Source organism: Python bivittatus, unplaced genomic scaffold, assembly GCF_059951505.1.
Source record: "Python bivittatus isolate LINGU-HERP-01145 unplaced genomic scaffold, Pbiv_v1 ctg000020_np1212, whole genome shotgun sequence".
Taxonomy (NCBI): Eukaryota; Metazoa; Chordata; class Lepidosauria; order Squamata; family Pythonidae; genus Python; species Python bivittatus.
In genome coordinates, this window is record NW_028277030.1 from 35,879,129 (window position 1) to 35,895,991 (window position 16,863).

At 39.6% G+C, this 16,863-nt stretch overlaps 1 protein-coding gene across 4 annotated transcripts; it reads right to left on the reverse strand.

Annotated features, from left to right (window-relative positions):
* Positions 1-930: 930 nt before the first annotated feature.
* On the reverse strand, positions 931-16,187 carry LOC103064705 (glutathione S-transferase-like). 4 transcript variants are annotated; one of them, XM_088136902.1, is made up of 7 exons: positions 16,009-16,187; positions 8,103-8,252; positions 6,491-6,542; positions 5,823-5,874; positions 4,668-4,809; positions 3,853-3,984; positions 931-1,465 (listed from the first exon to the last, which is right to left on the reverse strand). In XM_088136902.1, the coding sequence occupies exons 2-7, from the start codon at positions 8,187-8,189 to the stop codon at positions 1,343-1,345; spliced, it is 588 nt and encodes a 195-aa protein (XP_087993028.1). In that variant the 5' UTR covers positions 8,190-8,252; positions 16,009-16,187; the 3' UTR covers positions 931-1,342. The 4 variants fall into 4 exon arrangements, with proteins under 4 accessions (XP_087993028.1, XP_007435222.1, XP_015744750.1 ...); XM_007435160.4 differs by having other exon boundaries at positions 5,742-5,874; positions 16,009-16,184; XM_015889264.3 differs by lacking the exon at positions 16,009-16,187 and adding an exon at positions 8,930-9,027 and having other exon boundaries at positions 5,742-5,874.
* Between the last annotated feature and the right edge of the window lie 676 nt (positions 16,188-16,863).

Below are 16,863 nucleotides of genomic sequence, written 5' to 3' on the forward strand. Positions count from 1 at the left end.
TTTTTAGCTTTGAAACAAGTCTTGCTTGTGTCTTGAAATGCAAAAGTTAACAAATTCCATATTAAAAATAAAAACACTTTAATATTTTGGATATAAACTCTCTTGTAAGTTTTTAACTTTCAGTATTAAAGTGATTTGAATAAGATAAGTGACTAGAAAAAAATGCTAAGTTATAGATGGGGTGGGACAAAATACAATATATGTATTTTTCTGTTGTCATTACCTGACCAAGCCAAAGGTTTGTTTAGCAAGGATCCCCCAAAATGGAGAGGTTAAAATTCATCTATTTTTAAATTGTTTTCAGCAATGTAGTTTCTACTGCCGAGGATAATCTACTATGAGTAATCCTCCTGATATCACTGGTGTAAATAATAGTTCCGATGTATTTACTTTAAATCAGTGCTCACCATCCAGCAAAGATGTTAGTCCAACTTAGCTTGTGGATGAAGTTCATGTTTGAGGGGAATGCTAATTATGCTTACATTGGTTTGTAGATACATCATAAATTATAGAACAAAATCAGCTTGGTCAAAATCTAAGCATAAATAATGACTCCCTCAAGTTGAGGTAGACTCTTGGTGAATACAAGAACCCATCCATGTACTTTTCTTAGCAACATTACAGAAGGGGTTCACCATTGCCTTTTCGGGTTTTTTTGTTTTTTGTTTACTTCCCAGACTCTCTTACAACCCTAATATTTCCTGGTGGATTCCCATCCAAATGCTAACCACATCTGCTTGTTTAAGCCTTTTTCAAGATCAGTCAAAGTCAGCTAGATGCTGCCATCTGCTGTGACAGGTATAGATACGTCACAAATAAATTAGCAAACTATATACAGAGGTGGCAAATGGTCAGAGGATACCAACAAATAGAATGCATTGCTGTAAATCTACAGGATTAACTTCTAGATAGACATGCACAGGATACATATTAAGTGGTAAAGGAGAAATTTATTGAGTTGTTAATCATTACAAAGGATAATTTTCTTAAGTTATTACTGCATAGGAACAACTACAAAGGCAAGGGATAATGATGTTACGAGTAAGGAATCCGTGATTTTTGTTAAGTTACAAACTGATAATGTACATGCTTGGGTAAGGTAGATCTTACTTTCTGTATCTGCCCATGTAAAAAAACAGCATTATACACTATAATTTTAGACAGAAGGCCTTCAAAAATATTTTTCATGTAAATTACTGATTTTTCATTGTTTCAAAAGGATTGCAATTATAACACTAAGAGGAATTGCTATTTTATTTATCTTTCCAACAATAGTTATAATTAGCAATATATTGGGAAAAAATGTAAGTTAGCAGAAGTATGCCAGTATTTGCAAAAGCCTTCAGATGTTGAATATCTTTCTGATTTGCATAAGCATGTTGTCATCAAATGGGGCTTTCCTTTGACTTCCAGGCTGCAAGAATTTCTTTATTGTAGGGATATTGCTTATTCTTGTCTTGAAAGCCTAGAGGAAGGGAGGGAGGGAGGGAGGAGAAAGGTTTACAGCATGAAAATGCTAAGTATTTCTAGATATAAAATGAAAACGTAAGTCTAGCAATCATTAAATGTTGAAGTATTAAAAGTTTTAAATGCTAACATTACAGAGTATTGCACAGAAACATGACAATGGGTAAGGCCAGAAATCTTAATTTCAAAATGTTCTGAAAAGTAAGTAGAAATTAGCAGAATAATGCATTGTCTGTCATACCATTACTGTGTACAAGCTTGAGGAACTGGCTGTGATTACAGAAATACTGTGAGATTTGGTTTTCCTTTTCCCTCCTCCTCCAAATCTATACAATAAAATTGGTGGGTTCCTGGCGTAAATATAATTCCTCTGCAGAAACAGATTCTTCAAATAAAGATTGTGGCTCCCTAATAACTGGTGTTGCAATGCTAAGAATCATGTATGACAGAAAATATGTAGGTTTATAGTTCCTGACACTTGCTTTGCAATCTATCTTGGAAGTTATTGATGGAAGCCCCCAACCATTACTCCCTTCCAGGATTTAGAGTGCCAAGAAGTCATTGGAAAGAGAACTGTAAATCTCTTTCTCTTCTTCCTTCCTTCCCTCCCTCTTCTGTCTTCTCTCTACACTCCCCTTTGCTCACCAAATCACCTGATGGTTGGGCAACCATTGGAAATAGTGCAGAAAGCTTCAGAGGAAGGAGGAACTAGACATATTGCTCAGCCCTCCACTTCCAGTCACAGAAGCTCAGTTTAGGATTCAGGCCAGCATCCTTGTTGTCCAATTAAATATTGGATTGTAAATTCCTCATTATTTGATCTTTATTCAGGTGGCTTAAATATTGAGCAATCTATACAGGAACAACCTGCAGTACAAGCTAGGCTGCATAGAAAGAATCTGGCAAAGTATCAAAGAGCTGTGATACTTCATGTTGTATGCAGGTGAGTGGGCGCATTTTAAAAGGAACTTTGTGTTATTGGATCTTTTAAATTTATACCATATATATTTGTTTGCAACTTCAAAGAAACATAAACCAGAAATAGTATTGATGAAATGTGCCACAAGGTCCTTCTGCAACTAAATTGGGGAGATCTACCAGTGTGGAGTCTGGTGGATCAGGCAATATACACATTTAAGAAAGAAATCAAGAAATCATGCTTAAGTTCTAGGTCTTCATGAAACAGATTCAAAATCCTGCGCATCTTAGATTGCAAAAAAACTGACTACATGATCTTAAACTGAGAAGGAAGATTGAATTAACAAGTTATGGAATGTAGTTAAAAACTGCAAACGTCTGACATCCTATTACTTATCATAATCTTGCGGGATCTTGTCCTCACCACTGTATGGCATCCCCCAGAAGGCCTCCATGGGATGCAGCGGATATTTGACATATCTGCTCTGCTCCAACAGCTCCCAGTGGTTTACAATATAAACATTGCTAGATACATACCACCAGTAAACCAATAAAAAGAAACCAATCCCACCTGACATCCTGAGTACCAAATCTGAAATCCAAAGTGATTTCCACTGCACAGGGATGGAGCAACAATGGAAAAACATTGTTTCCCACCCCCATGAGGTCTACATAGATGGAATCTGTCGTCATCATCATCATCACCATCATCATCTAATAGCCAGAGCACCTCCTGTCTGATGAGTTGGTGACTGGGAGAGGGTTACAGAATAGAGAGGAAATCAACAGCAAGCTTGTCATTTTAGTCAGTATAGAGACGTGCTTCAGTTGATCTTTTGAATTTGAACAACGCATCTTATTTGTATGCCTCTTCTAAACATTATATTTTGAGTCTAATCTCCCCACATTCCACTAAGTCACATTAATAGACTATACAGAAGTGCTCCAAAAAGTTCTGGTGATGGCCACAATACTAGGTGGGATCACTCACTACAGGATCATATTATTTCATATTATTTCTTTAGGAATACCCAAGTGATATACCAATTTGTGATGCACATCCCCGAACCTCATGTAAGGAGGGAAGTATTAGTATCTGAAATGAGCAGACTGGATAGATTGGCTGTACTTGGAAGAGATGGTGTTCTTTGCCAAGCATGCGCCATGTAGCAGCATGGGCAGTGATTGGGAATCCCTACATTTCAGAAAGGCTACATATCATCCATATAAAGCAAAGGGATAGAAATTCATACTCATTCGTTACATGGCATGTCAGATGTCAAAGCCATTATTATCATCATCATCTTCATGAGATGCTGGTTGCTGTACTGGTTCTTTTAAAATAGTCCCCAACAGTGGCTGACAATCTAGCCTCTGTATTTGCACTCTGTGAAAACACAGATTGCCTTACCCTGTAGTAATAGAGCTTGCAAATTACCAGAGTTTTGCTTTTAATAGTGTCTTTACCTGCAGCAGAGGAAATGTAGAGAGAACATCAGACTTGAATTCTTCTGCCATTAAGATAGCTTCCAGGAGATGGACATCTGCCCAACTAAACTGGTTACCAACAAGAAAATTTTGCCCATGGTCTTTCAAAATCTGCAACACATGAAGAAACCAAGTTAAGATAAAGGTATTTGGACCCTAAGATTGCAAAAGACAGCACAAACTGGAGACCTTTTAGCTGCATAATTGGCAAGACAGGATGTGGCATTCTATTAGTCATTTGCTTGTTATTCAATACGCATAATATGTATTTTTTTTATTACTTTAGACCAGTATTTCTCAACCTTGGTAACATTAAGATGTGTGGACTTCAGTTCCCAGAATTCTCCAGCCAGCACTGGCTGGAGAATTCTGGGAGTTGAAGTCCATACATCTTAAAGTTACCAAGGTTGAGAAACACCCACGTTTGACAGATAAGCTTCCCTGGTACGTTTCTAATAGATGCAATATTTGCAACAGGAGCAAAATAATTGCTTTGGCTGCTGGTGCTATATAATGGATGGTTCCAAACTGTTGAAAGTTAGTAGCCCACTGACCATTGCTTTGAGAGAAAATTCTGCCTTGTCCCATCTTTACATCTTGGGAGACATACATTGGCAGGTGTATATTCTAAGCCAACCTTCTCCAAGCTGGTAGGTACCAGACACACTGGATTACAACCCCCATCATCCTTAGCCAGTACAACCATGGGGATTATAGATGCTTTAGTCCAACGCAACTGGAGGGAAATACCTTGGGAAGGCAAGTTCTAAAGCACCTGCCTCATTATCATGTACCTTCTCATATGCTGGAAAATATCTGGTTGTGATTCTTTCAATAATCAGGGCCCTTTGCTTTTCTTTATTTTCAGCAGGCTGGAAAGGCAACGTCATAATCATTCCCATCAGATCAGTGGTTCCTTCTACATACATGTCAATCCTGAAAGAAATGGTTAATGTGGATAGAGAAAATATTTTAAAAATTAAGTGCCATTGAATTGTCCCCCAGGTGACTATATGGACAAATGTCCACTATCTTGACCTCTCTAAAAATTATTTAAAATTAGTTGTTACTTTTGAAAAAGAAAATGGCTAATCAATCAAACCCGATTCCTTCTTAGTTAATGTGTACAACCCAAAGCCTGGTTCCACTTTGCATGTATTAATGCATTAAAGATGACCATTTCGAGCTAAAAGTGACGAAGAAGTATTTAAAACATCTTCCTCAAATGTGAATAAAAATAAATAAATAAATAAAACATATTTTTCTAAGATCATTGTGCAGGAGGGGAACTTGCAGTTGTTATAATGTTGCTGACCTTCAAATGAAACACTCCAGCCAGCATAGCCAAAATTGAGAGAAGCTGAAAGTTTTCATTCATCAACACCAGGAAGGCCGTAAGTTCCCCATTCCTGCTTCAGAGGAACGCTTTCAAAAAAATAAAGTTTTGCTACATACATTTACAGTTTGCTCTTTTAACCATTGTTTTCCTATTGTGTTTCACTGCAACGTCACTAAATAACTACACATTTATTCAACAAATTGTTGAAGCCCAAATGAAAGGTCTTATCAGGATTAGGGTTAGGGTTTATTAGGTTTAACCCTAATAAGATTACCGGATCTGGGTTGCAAATATTGGACTGACCACCAGATGGGAGCAAACAGCTACAAAAAGATCCGTCTCTTTGTCACCATCTAGTGATTATCTGCATTATTGCAGTCCAGATCTGGCATCCACAGCTACAGTATTTCTCTGAATGCTCCTACACAATATAGAGTTACTTCCCAAACTAGATCTGTATTACACACTATATTTGTTACAAGTCTGTAATAAATTCTAGATTTTAATCAACACAGCCATAATCCCATACAGTGCTCTCTCCTTCAAATCCTTCCCATAAAGATTGTATTTTGCTGCAATGTAGCTGAGAATGGCTCGCGTTTGCACCAACTTCATTCCATCAATTTCCACCATGGGCACTTGTTGAAAAAGTAGCCATCCATCTGTTGAAAGGTAAAAAAGAGGAAGAGTAATTCAGGAAATTCAATTTAAATAAAACTAAAAATGTTAGTTGAATATTTCAGATTAATTTGACTAGCCTATTTAATATGTTCTACAATTTTAAAAACCCATGAACTAAAAATGCAAGCATTACAGCCTCAGGATAGAGAGCACATCTTAACAGAGCAACTTCCATTTCCATATTAGTCTGTATAACCAGGATAATATGTAATTAATATTAATTAATTTCTGGACTTCAATTCCCAGCAATCTTAGGGACAATTTTGCTGGCTGAGGAAAACTAATCAAACTTATCATAGGAAGGGCTCTTTTTCTGAGAGCCACCCAAGTCACCCCACATTGTAGGAACAATCCTTCTACTGATGATCCAAGTGTGCAGATAAGATATATGGAGCCCTCCTTGGAGCTAAGTAATACTAAAAACTCACCGCTTCGGACTGGGTCTAGAAACACTCAAGCTGTACAAGCTCCAAATATATCTTTACAATTCAGATGACATCATTTAATTCACCGAAAGCAGATGGTTTATAAACGCTTGCATTGATCTCATCATAAAGCAGATAATACATCTTATTTAAAATTTGCATCCTGACTTACCACTGCGCAACTTCTCCAAATCTTCATTCGTTTCTATAAATTGTTCTTCAAACTGAAATGCAGAAATAAAGCAAAATGCTTTTTTCTTGTTATATAAGATTATTTTGGAGAAAGGAGCTCATGCTTGGAATATTTTTTGAAACAAGTAAAAAAAAAAGCGATATAATAAAGACTTCTAATCTTTGGGGGCTGATTTAGACTTGTATGAACAAGTAGTAGGTGCCTTTGCAAAATGGCTCTTGAAGGAGCCTTGTGCATTTGCAAAGAGGCTGCCACAGGTACAACACCAGTTAAAAAGGTCACAACTCCTTCAAGGTGACCTCAGGGCCTGTAATTTCAGCCCTGTAGTTTTCTTGACCACAATTTGGAAAGGACTTGCTTTCCTTCTTCTGGAATATTTTTTCAATTTCCTAGTCTAGCATATGGTCATGAACATTCCTGGTGCTCTTTCTTCCAAATTCTAACCAAATTCAAGTCTGCTTAGCTTTTTGCAATCAACCAAGGTTGGCTAAACACAGCAAATTGCTTTACAAGTACATTACCTGCTTTTGTGTGTGCGTCTCTGCACGCGCCTTCAAGTCAATCTTGACTCCTGGCAATTGCCTGGACAAGTCCTTGCAGTTTCCTTGGCAAGGTTTTTCAGAAGTGGTTTGCCCTGGCTTCCTTCCTAGGGCTGAGAGAGGGTGACTGGCCCAAGGTCACCCAACTGGCTTCGTGCCCAAGGCTGGACTAGACCTCATGGTCTCCCAGTTTCTACCCTGATGCCTTCACCACTACACCAAATTGTCTCTCATATTACCTGCTACCCCCTCCTTATCACCCCTGCTTACATCTTGTCCTTCTCTGGACAGGTAGAGTGAGAAAAACAAGCCCTGGGCCCAGAGGCAGTCTTGGAAACAACAGTAATGCTGGCAGCTGTAATTTTTGCAGCATTCCAGCTCATTTTTAATATATATATTATTGTGTAAAGCCCTCTCATCTGTTACTCTGTGGAGTTGCAAAACTGGCTTGGCCAACCAGCTCATGAACATGGGGATCATCTTTCAAAGGCAGGTCTCTGAGGCCAGGGATCAGCATCCCCAGCCTTGGAGAGCTGGTTTTGAAGGATAGATCCATGCTCAGTGGTTCTGTGGAACTGGCTTAATTCTCTCCATATAGTAAAATAACCCAAAGGAAATCAGCTTTGTTTTGAATTCCACTGCAAAATATGGCTTTGACCTGGAATCACTCTAATCCCCCACCTGGGTTCTGATTTCATTGTCCAAACAGGTACTGTATGTCTGTCTTCCCAAAACTGGCATTCCATATCATCTCTTTTTTTTTTTGCACCTCAGATGCTTTAAGCACACCAATCCAGAGCCTCCCTAAAACTTTGAAAAATCTGTTTAAACTCACAAGAGACAGAAAAGGGAGCCCTGTTCCCCAAGGGGAAAAATATTCTTTGAGTGCTTTGATTCCTGCGCCTGTGGGTGTATAAACCCATTCATTTTATGAAGAATCTGTTTCAAGTGTGAATCATCTGATGCTAGTATTAGAAGATCCTTTTTAGATGCGAGCCTGAACATGAGCTGAGTTCATGCCACATGCCTGCAGCAAGCAAGATAAAGCAGACCTCTACACCAGCTGCTGCAAGTAGCCAGCGGATGGATTCCATTTTTCCTCTTCCTCGAGTGTAGTGCAGTTTGGGTTTCCCTGCCATTTTCTGGAAATTCTTCTGACCTCTCAAGCCCAGCCCAGTAGGAAAACGGACTTTGCAGATGTCCTAAAGTAGAAGGGGGAGAGGAACCATCATGAATCAAGAAGTAACTCCTTTCAGCACAGAAACAACCAAATATAGTCCATAGCGCTCACTGAGCTAGACTTCTGGGTTGGTCTTCTTCAAGGAGCTCTTAAGAATACTAAGCTGTCACTTAATGGTTGGTTCCCATCTGAAGCAGAATTCAGCAGATCTAATTTTCCTCAATGCTGTTGAATCCCAGTAGCTGGAAAACTTTTTTTCTACTTGCCAGCCCCTCTTTAAAAATGCAGAAGCCTTGCTAAAAAAAACTACAACCCATTTGAGAAGAATGACTTTAGAGAATCCAAACCTTTCTGAAGTATCAGTATCTAGCTTGATAATTATAGAGTTAAAAAACCTACAACCCCAATTATGGCTCCAATTCATTGTGGCTCAGTTTTAATCCAATACATCTCATCCAACTCCAGATTATTTATTTCAGATTAGATACATCTCAAAAAATCCACCAACTCCAGACAGCCTCAAGGCTCTAGGCAATTTCAGAATAAAAAGTATAATCAGAAAAAGTATCTAATATAATAGTATCCATTGCAGTGAGTTAATTTACCTGCAGTCACTGCCAGGTGAATCTAGCATGGAATGTCCATGCAGATACGCTGCTTATTATAGCAGGCACAGAAGAAGCCATTAAAAGCACTCACCAGATGCAACTTCTCTGCTGTGTAATCGCTCTGAGAAATGACCCAAAATCAGTAAAGAGTCTAAAGTCCTTCCTGCCTACAACAGCGCTTTTTTTTTTTTTTTAATTTAACTGAGTTGTTAAAATATGCTTAGTCATACCATTTCTGTCTTCAAGGGCAGAGGAGTAAGAATTAATTTGTGGACTAAATTTTGCAACAATTTTCAAAAAGAACTGATAGTGCAAATGATTAACCTGGATTTAGAGCTGCCTAAAGAAGGTCATCTATCAGCTGGTCATTCTTCAGCTGTGCAACAGATAGACCATTCAGAAGGAATAATTTCTTTCACACAAAGAAAAGTTGTATCAGCTGGATTTCATGCTGTCATGCAGCTGATAGAAAAAAATATTCACCAGCCTTCCTGCCTTTAAGTCCAGCTCAGCTTCATTCCAGGCAAATTACATGGACACATTCATGCAGTTGTCTTGCTACAATAAAGAAATGGCTTGCTATTGCTTTCTTCCAGGATATAATTTCAATCTCCCTTTTTAGTCTAAATCAATGATCTTCCAAGGTGGTCTCTTATTGAATTGCTAATCAATCTTTTCTCTCTTTAGCTTTCAGGTAACTAAAATTACCTAAATGCCATTGCCTGGTGAGGCTAGCTAATCAATAACAGAGTTGCCAACTAATCAGAAAAAGCAGCAGAGTTGTATTCTTGTTCTTTAAAGAACTGCTTGATGTGGATAAATCAAGAGGTAAATTGTCTTACATCGTGCAAGCAAATATTAAGGGAATGTCTAATAACCTCCCAATTCAAGAAATGGGTATGGAGGGCACACAATTGTGCTCTGATTAACTGGAGGGGTCCAGGTTATCCCCCACCATCATGCACTCAAGGAAAATGAGATTGAAGACCATAAAGCCATCCACAAACCTGTCCACTTTTTTTCACCATATACCCAACACATGCAAAATGACTTTGATAATGGATATAGCCACTGGGTGGAAGTTCACTGGATGAGCGCACACAGGCCAGCACCCACCCATCCATACACATGCTGAATAAATGTATCTGGGATCATCTGAATGCCATACTGAGACCTAAGCAAAACCACCAATTGGTGAAGGGCTGACAGTTCATCAGGTTGCAAGAAAAGCTGTATTCCAAATTATCCCTTGTGAATATTTAGTCTTTAAAGGTAGATGACCTGCTCAAAGATTCCAAGCTATAAATCATGGGATTCATGGCAAACTAGACATCCCTGAAGGAACGGGGACAGTATGGTGATGGAGATCAGTGGCCAGACAGTCCACTGAAGTCTCTCCAGAAAAAGAAGAGATTGTGAGATTGCCCACTTGTACTCCAGACAGCTGCTCCTCATGAGTAGACTGCAGGATTGAGGTTTTTGTGATTGACTTGTGAGTCAAGCGGCTGGGAGTTGAGGGATTTCAATCAAGCTCACAGACATAATGCAGCCTATATGGACACAAGATTTGCCAAGCCTAATTTCTTAATCACTTTTGGAACTACCTTTTAATTGCTTTTCAACTATTAGGATCCTTTGGAGCAACAAGTTTTATAGCACTCAGTGTGTTTCCTTCAATCCTTAGCAAAATAAGTTTTAAATACAAGTTTAAGTACTTAAAGAAACTCTCTCTCTCTCTCTCTCTCTCTTGAAATAAACAGTAAAAGGGTGATTTTGGAAAGTTACAAACAGATTAAGGGTCCAGATGGATTTGAAATAAGATTTTGAAATTAATCATAAGAATCTTTCCCATGAGAAAATGCTGTTGTTTGAATTCTTAAAAAAAAAAAAAGATAGATGGGACTTTGACAGTTGGACACTAGAGGGAGCCAGAAGGAACTAAAGATTACAATTAAAAGAGAAGAACACAGTATATTTGACTTACTAATACAGAATGGAGCAAAATACTTTAACATTGGATGTACTGAAAGATATTTGTGAACAATGAACTCAGAAGTTAATTTTAAGAGTGTCTGCAATTAATAGACAGACTGTGTTTAAAAGATGTTATCAAAAAGGAACAAGTTTTACGGGCAAGACAGACTGATTTGAAAGTGGATTTAAACATGACAGGCTACAAGAATGATATGGAAAAAGATGCTACATTACATATACAAATGAAACGGGCTGATGTCTTAATAATTAAAAGGGATATACAAATAACAAACCAAAAGTGTGACCTGGATAACTTTCCTATATTGGATTTACAAAAGAGGCTTGTTAAAGTTTTGAAGGATTCTGTGAGAAGGGGCAAAGAAAAAAATGAAAAGAAATCAAGTTCTAGAACATCATTTGAAGGGATAAAAGATCAAGATTGTTAAAAGCAAAAGGAAGGAATATAAAGTTAAAAGGTTGAAATAGATATGTTGTTATCTCTGATAAACCCTTAATGGACTTGTGCTGATCAGGACTGAATGAGTTTTTAGGTTTGGTTCATAGATAAGAGACGAGACATGGGAAGAAGAGATCATTTGTTGTATTTTAAGATACAGTTACTAAAATTGTTTATACTTGTTAGGATGAAGGGGGAAGTAATTTCTTTATATATTTCTTTTCTTTTTCTTTACTATATTCTTATTTTTCTTTCTTTTCTATTTTTATTTCTATTTTTTCTTCTTTTCTGCACTTCTATTTTTTCTTTTTATTCTTTTATTTTTTTAGTTTGTATTAGCTTTTATTTTTTGATTGTAATGTTTAATAAAAATTGTATAGATATATATAAAAAAAGTTTCCAAGCTGACAGTTCAGGAATCCACCCTGCTATTAGAGGTGCTGAATAAAAGGACATTATTTGTATAGATTAACAATCCAGGCTTTTTTGCTGAGCATGAATTTTTCAGGAAGTTTCCAGTAGCCTCCCACCATTTTAGAGTAAAGCATTTCTAGGCATGGCATTGTCCTAATATGAGTTTTTTGGAGTCAGATAGCAAGGAAATAATTATTTATTTACATCTATATGGTTGCCCATCTCACCACTGTGACTCTGGGCAGCTAACAAGAATTGAAATACCATATAAATACAATGCATATTAAAATAAATAAATAACCCGACTACTCAACGTAACTAACAGACAGTGGCTCCTGTACACACTATTCTCCAATGGCATGGGCTTGATTATTCTCCTGGTCCCTATGCCTGGGAAAACAGCCAGGTTTACAAGGCTTTCTGAAATAAATAAGGAGAAGCATTTATAACAGACTTTTAGTAAATCACCATAATATCGAAAGAGATTGTTCACCTACTTGCAAGGTGAAGGATGAAAGAGAAAGCGTACCCAGGGTGAATTTGGGCAGAAACCAAGAGAAATCGTGCCATTCTGAAACTCCCTTGGTTCAAAGAAGTACAGGTAGTCCTCGACTAACAACCACAATTGGGAGCAGAATTTCTGTCAGTAAGTGATGCGGTTGTAAAATGAGATATCATGTGACTGCATCGCTTAGTGACCACAATCCTGGCAATTCTCCTTGCCATTGTGAAGCAAATTTCACTGGTGATTATCCTAGGACCCACCCCAATCCAAGCCATTCCAGGCTTGGTCCCCCCCAGCCCTAAGCCTCAGTAAGGTAAGGGACTGCCTTCAGCTCCTCCAACTATCTTCCCCATGTCTCTCTGCCCTTTTGGCCGCCCTATACCCCGCCTTGCGGGGCAGCAAGTAGCCCCAGAAACGCACAGTTCTGGGGCTGCAACAAGCCCCTGAGCTGCAGCACAGCACAAAGCTGCAGCCACCTCAGCCCAGCCACGCCAAGCTACCAAGGAAGCTGCAGCTGCCCCAGCACAGCCACCCCAAGCTGCCTCAGGAAGCATTTGTTCACCCAGCTGCCTTCTCTCTCAGTTCCCCACACCGACCTTTCACCTTTTGCGCCCAGCCCACAGCAGAAGTGCCTCGCTGCCTTTGAGGTCTCCTTTTTGGACTTTTCCTACATGCTGCTTCCTGAGCTTGCTTTTGCCAGATGATGATGATGACGATGACGACGACGACTACTACTACTACTACCACCCCTTTGTGTGAAGCTGGCAAAAGCAAGCCCCTTTGCAAGTGGTTTCTCCAGCGAATGATTCCTACACAAGGCTCCCTGAACCAACCCCTGACCCTTTCCCACTGGGCAAAACCTCTTCCTCACTAGAGAAACCACTTGCAAAGGGGCTTGCTTTTGCTGGCTTCATGCAAAGGGGCTTCTTGATGCAAAGGGCCAGGCAGGGCATGCCTCATCAGCAGCGGAAGCAATAAGACAAGATGAGCTGGGGTGGCAGAGTGCAAGGCGGCAGGGGTCTCAAATTGCAGGATGGTGAGGGTGACTGCAGTTGGGACTGGGCTGGGGCAGCTATGACTTTCTGGGGCATGGCAAGCAGCCCCAGAGCTGTTTGGTTCTGAGGCTCCTTGCTGCCCCGCAAGGCAGGGTGCAGGGCAGCGAAAAGGGCAGAGATGGGGGGAAGATAGGCAGGGGGAGTTGAAGTGCCCCTGTGGTCATAAGTGCACCCAAATTTTGATTGTGTGACCGCAGGGGTGCTACAACAGTCATAACTTCAAGATCGGTCATAAGACACTTTTTTCAGTGCTATGGTAACTTCGAACAGTCACTGAACAAATGGTCATAAGTTGAGGACTACCTGTAAAGCTGCCAAAATCAATCTTGGGAAAATCCAAGTCTAATACTGTGGCTTTAACACAGTAACTCAGCTGTTTTCCCTTTTATAACAGATGCCAATGTCAAATCACCACTACTTTCCAGATCTCTCTCTCTCTGTGCATAAGCTGAATACTATAAAGCTGTCAGCGAGAGAGAGGGCTTCCCAAACCCTGAATAGGTGAAGGAACTCTGTAGTAGGAGTTCTGCAAAGGAGCTGAAATGCCAGCAGAGTACTGAGTAATCAAATTCTGCTTAGTGAGTTTACATAAGTATGAAAACCAGAAGTTTGACCCATCTAATTACTGTAGGAATGTGTAACAAAAGTTAACATGAATTAAAACTGGCAATCAGCACAAATATGCGTATCTCTTTGTTCAAACATGGCAACAACTTTGTGGCTTGCTAATGACCCAGAAAGATGACCCAGAGCCAGTTTGGTGTAGTGGTTAAGGTACCAAGCTAGAAACTGGGAGACCGTGAGCTCTAGTCCCACTTGAGACACAAAGCCAGCTGGGTGGCCTTGGGCCAGTCACTCTCTCAGCCCTAGGAAGCAGGCAATGGCAAGCCACTTCTGAAAAACCTTGCCAAGAAAACTGCAGAGACTCGTCCAGGCAGTCACCAGGAGTCAACACTGACCACACAATGACCTAGAAAAGTGTACTGTAAAACAATTGAAGTAATGGCCTGATGACCATTTATGCATTGATTTCCGAAAGTTAACTCCTGAAAGGGCCCGAAGTAACTTCAGAGGAACAGAGAAAACTTAACATTAATCTCCCCACCACTGCCAAGAAAGTCTCCCACGTGTGGTTAAATTTGTAGAGTGTAAAAATTAGATTCATACATAACAGTCCTACGCAACTGGCCCTTGTGTGCTTGTGTGTGTGTATGTCTTTTATATGGCAGCTTATCTCCATTAACAAACCACTCCAAGTGAGAAATAGGAATCAAATTGACAAGAGATGCAGGGGGAAGAAAGGGAAAGTTTTAAAAAGACTTGCTGTTCTGTACTGCAGTTTCTTGGAGAATCTTTTTAAGCATGAATGGAAAAATAAGAGCCAAGTCCTGAATTCTCCTTTCTGTAGCCTGCTGGCAAAACTAGTCCTACAAATGGAATTTCCTCCCAACCCCATTTTTTAAGTATTGCATTAGCAAAAATTGGATTTAATCTAGAGGTTTCCAGTTGTTGACTCCACTCCAAAGTACAATCCATACAATCTGGTATATTTCATGTTGACTTTTGCAATCAGTTAACCAATTAACTAGCATGAATATGGACTTTGAACATTGCACACCGCATTGCAAAGGATAACACTTGTCTTGGTTTTAATTTAGTAGCATGAAGAAGGCCTCACAACCCTGCCTTATGCATATTTACTCAGAAGAATGAAGCTCCACTGTGTTTAAAGAATTTTTCTTAGGTATTTACAGCACCAAACTATTCTAGCAACAGAGGCTAGCAGCCTACCAGAATGCAGGCATCAAAAGCTTTCCCTTAGATCTGCCAAAGCTTCATCTGTTAAATTGCTAGCTGCCCCAAAAAGAGAGAGATGAATTCTAATGGAAAAAGCAAGCAAAGGAGACTTGGAAAGGGCAACCCTTCCTGAAAATAAGTATCCAAACTCCTTCTCTTTTGTCATTTATTTATTTGTTTATAAAATCCATATGGCTGCTCAGATGACCTACAGATTCTGGGCAGCTAACAGCAATTATCACAAGCATAATTCAGATAAATGTGTGTTGTGTCAGGGAGCTCTTTCATCAGACAGGCTTTTTTTACACTTCTCAATTAATTAATGGATTGTGTCAATTCTCCTACAGGTTGTCTCATAGGACTCTTAATTTATTTTAAAAATCCAAAAATAGCTTGCCAAATTTATTTCATACAGCCATCTCCTCCTTCTCCTCCCAGCCAGTTTTCAGATACTAAGAAAACAAACCTCTATGCCTTTCAGATCCGCACTTTGGCCCTTTCCAAGTCTCCTTTTGCTTGCTTTTTCCATTAGAATTCATCTCTCTCTCTCTCTCTCTCTCTCTCTCTCTCTCTGCTTTCCTGTTCTCTAAAATCCATGTTCCCCCTTTCCCTTACCAGTACTGCCAAGATTACAAAATATAAAGAATGAGGGCTTTAAGTGGATGTTGTAGCATTCAGCTTACTTCCCACTCAGCTTGGTTTTTAAAATCAGGCAACATTTTTCCAAAGTACAATAAATGTTACATCAGCTTATTTCTGTGCTTGTCTGCTTCCGTCTGACAGCCTCTCAGACTAGTTTCTGAACCCCCCCCCCATTGTTCCCTTCTTCCAGCTCCGCTGCAAATACTGAATTTCTATTAAGTTATCTCAGGAATATAAATGAACATGCTTGCTTCACTCTTTTCACTTTGTATCATTTGCAGAGAGCAGGGTATAGGAATCCATTCGCCACAAATTTCTTTACTAACCTCCAAATCTGAGTCCAGCTCAAGGTTCCTGGCTGAGAACTTTATCTGGGGTATCTGCCACTTTATTTTATGTGTTTGCACAATGCCTGTTCCTGAACAAGTCAGCCAGTTTTATCTGAGGGGCCGCAAATACTCGAAATCTGATCTTCTTTGCTCAGCCTTGCTCGGGCAGAAGAGAAAGGGTCAATGCTCAGTCACAGCCCTCTCAAATTTCAGGAGTGTAATCCTTATGCAACGAATACAAAATGAGCTTTATGGCATCTTAAAAGGCTTTCAGATTTATCCTGGCATGCATTTTTGTGTGCTAGAGCTCAATGATGAGATGCATTTACTCTGATTCTCTGGGGCAGTGAGGGCAGAGGGAAAGAGGTTTGTGCACACACACACACTGTAGCTACTATATTTCGTGACCCTTTGTCGCCATTTTTTGTAAACCCATCTATACAGCTATGTGTAGGTGTGCATGCGTGAATTCATATTTGATAAAGCAGGGTCAGTGTAACTCTTATTCCCCTGTGGAAAGGCAGTGTGCTGCAATGTTAAAGTTTTAGACTCCACACTCAGCAGGATGCTGTTTTGTAACCCAGCTTGACATATCAACTTGGAGTGGACTAGTCACTAATTCTCTGCTTAACCCGCCTCACACTGTTGTGGTGTGAATAAAATAACAGCAAGGCCTGCTTCCTTGACCTCCTTCAAAAATGAAGGCCAGAAAGATAGATCAATAAACAAATGATGCCATGCCCCCAAACCTCACCCAAGGCATAAGGAGGCTGGTTAGGATAAGGAGGTTAATTGGATGCTAGTCACATTGGGAAGCTGTTTATTTTCATAGACCCCCCTTCCTGAAAATAC

Excerpts from the sequence above, each read along its gene's own strand:
- LOC103064705 (XM_007435160.4), bottom strand. The coding sequence starts at position 8,189 with ATGGCAGGGAAACCCAAACTGCACTACACTCGAGGAAGAGGAAAAATG. Across the intron at positions 6,543-8,102 it reads TTGCAGCAGCTGGTGTAGAG|TTTGAAGAACAATTTATAGA; the intron begins GTCTGCTTTATC and ends TCTGCATTTCAG. Across the intron at positions 5,875-6,490 it reads TTTGGAGAAGTTGCGCAGTG|ATGGATGGCTACTTTTTCAA; the intron begins GTAAGTCAGGAT and ends ACCTTTCAACAG.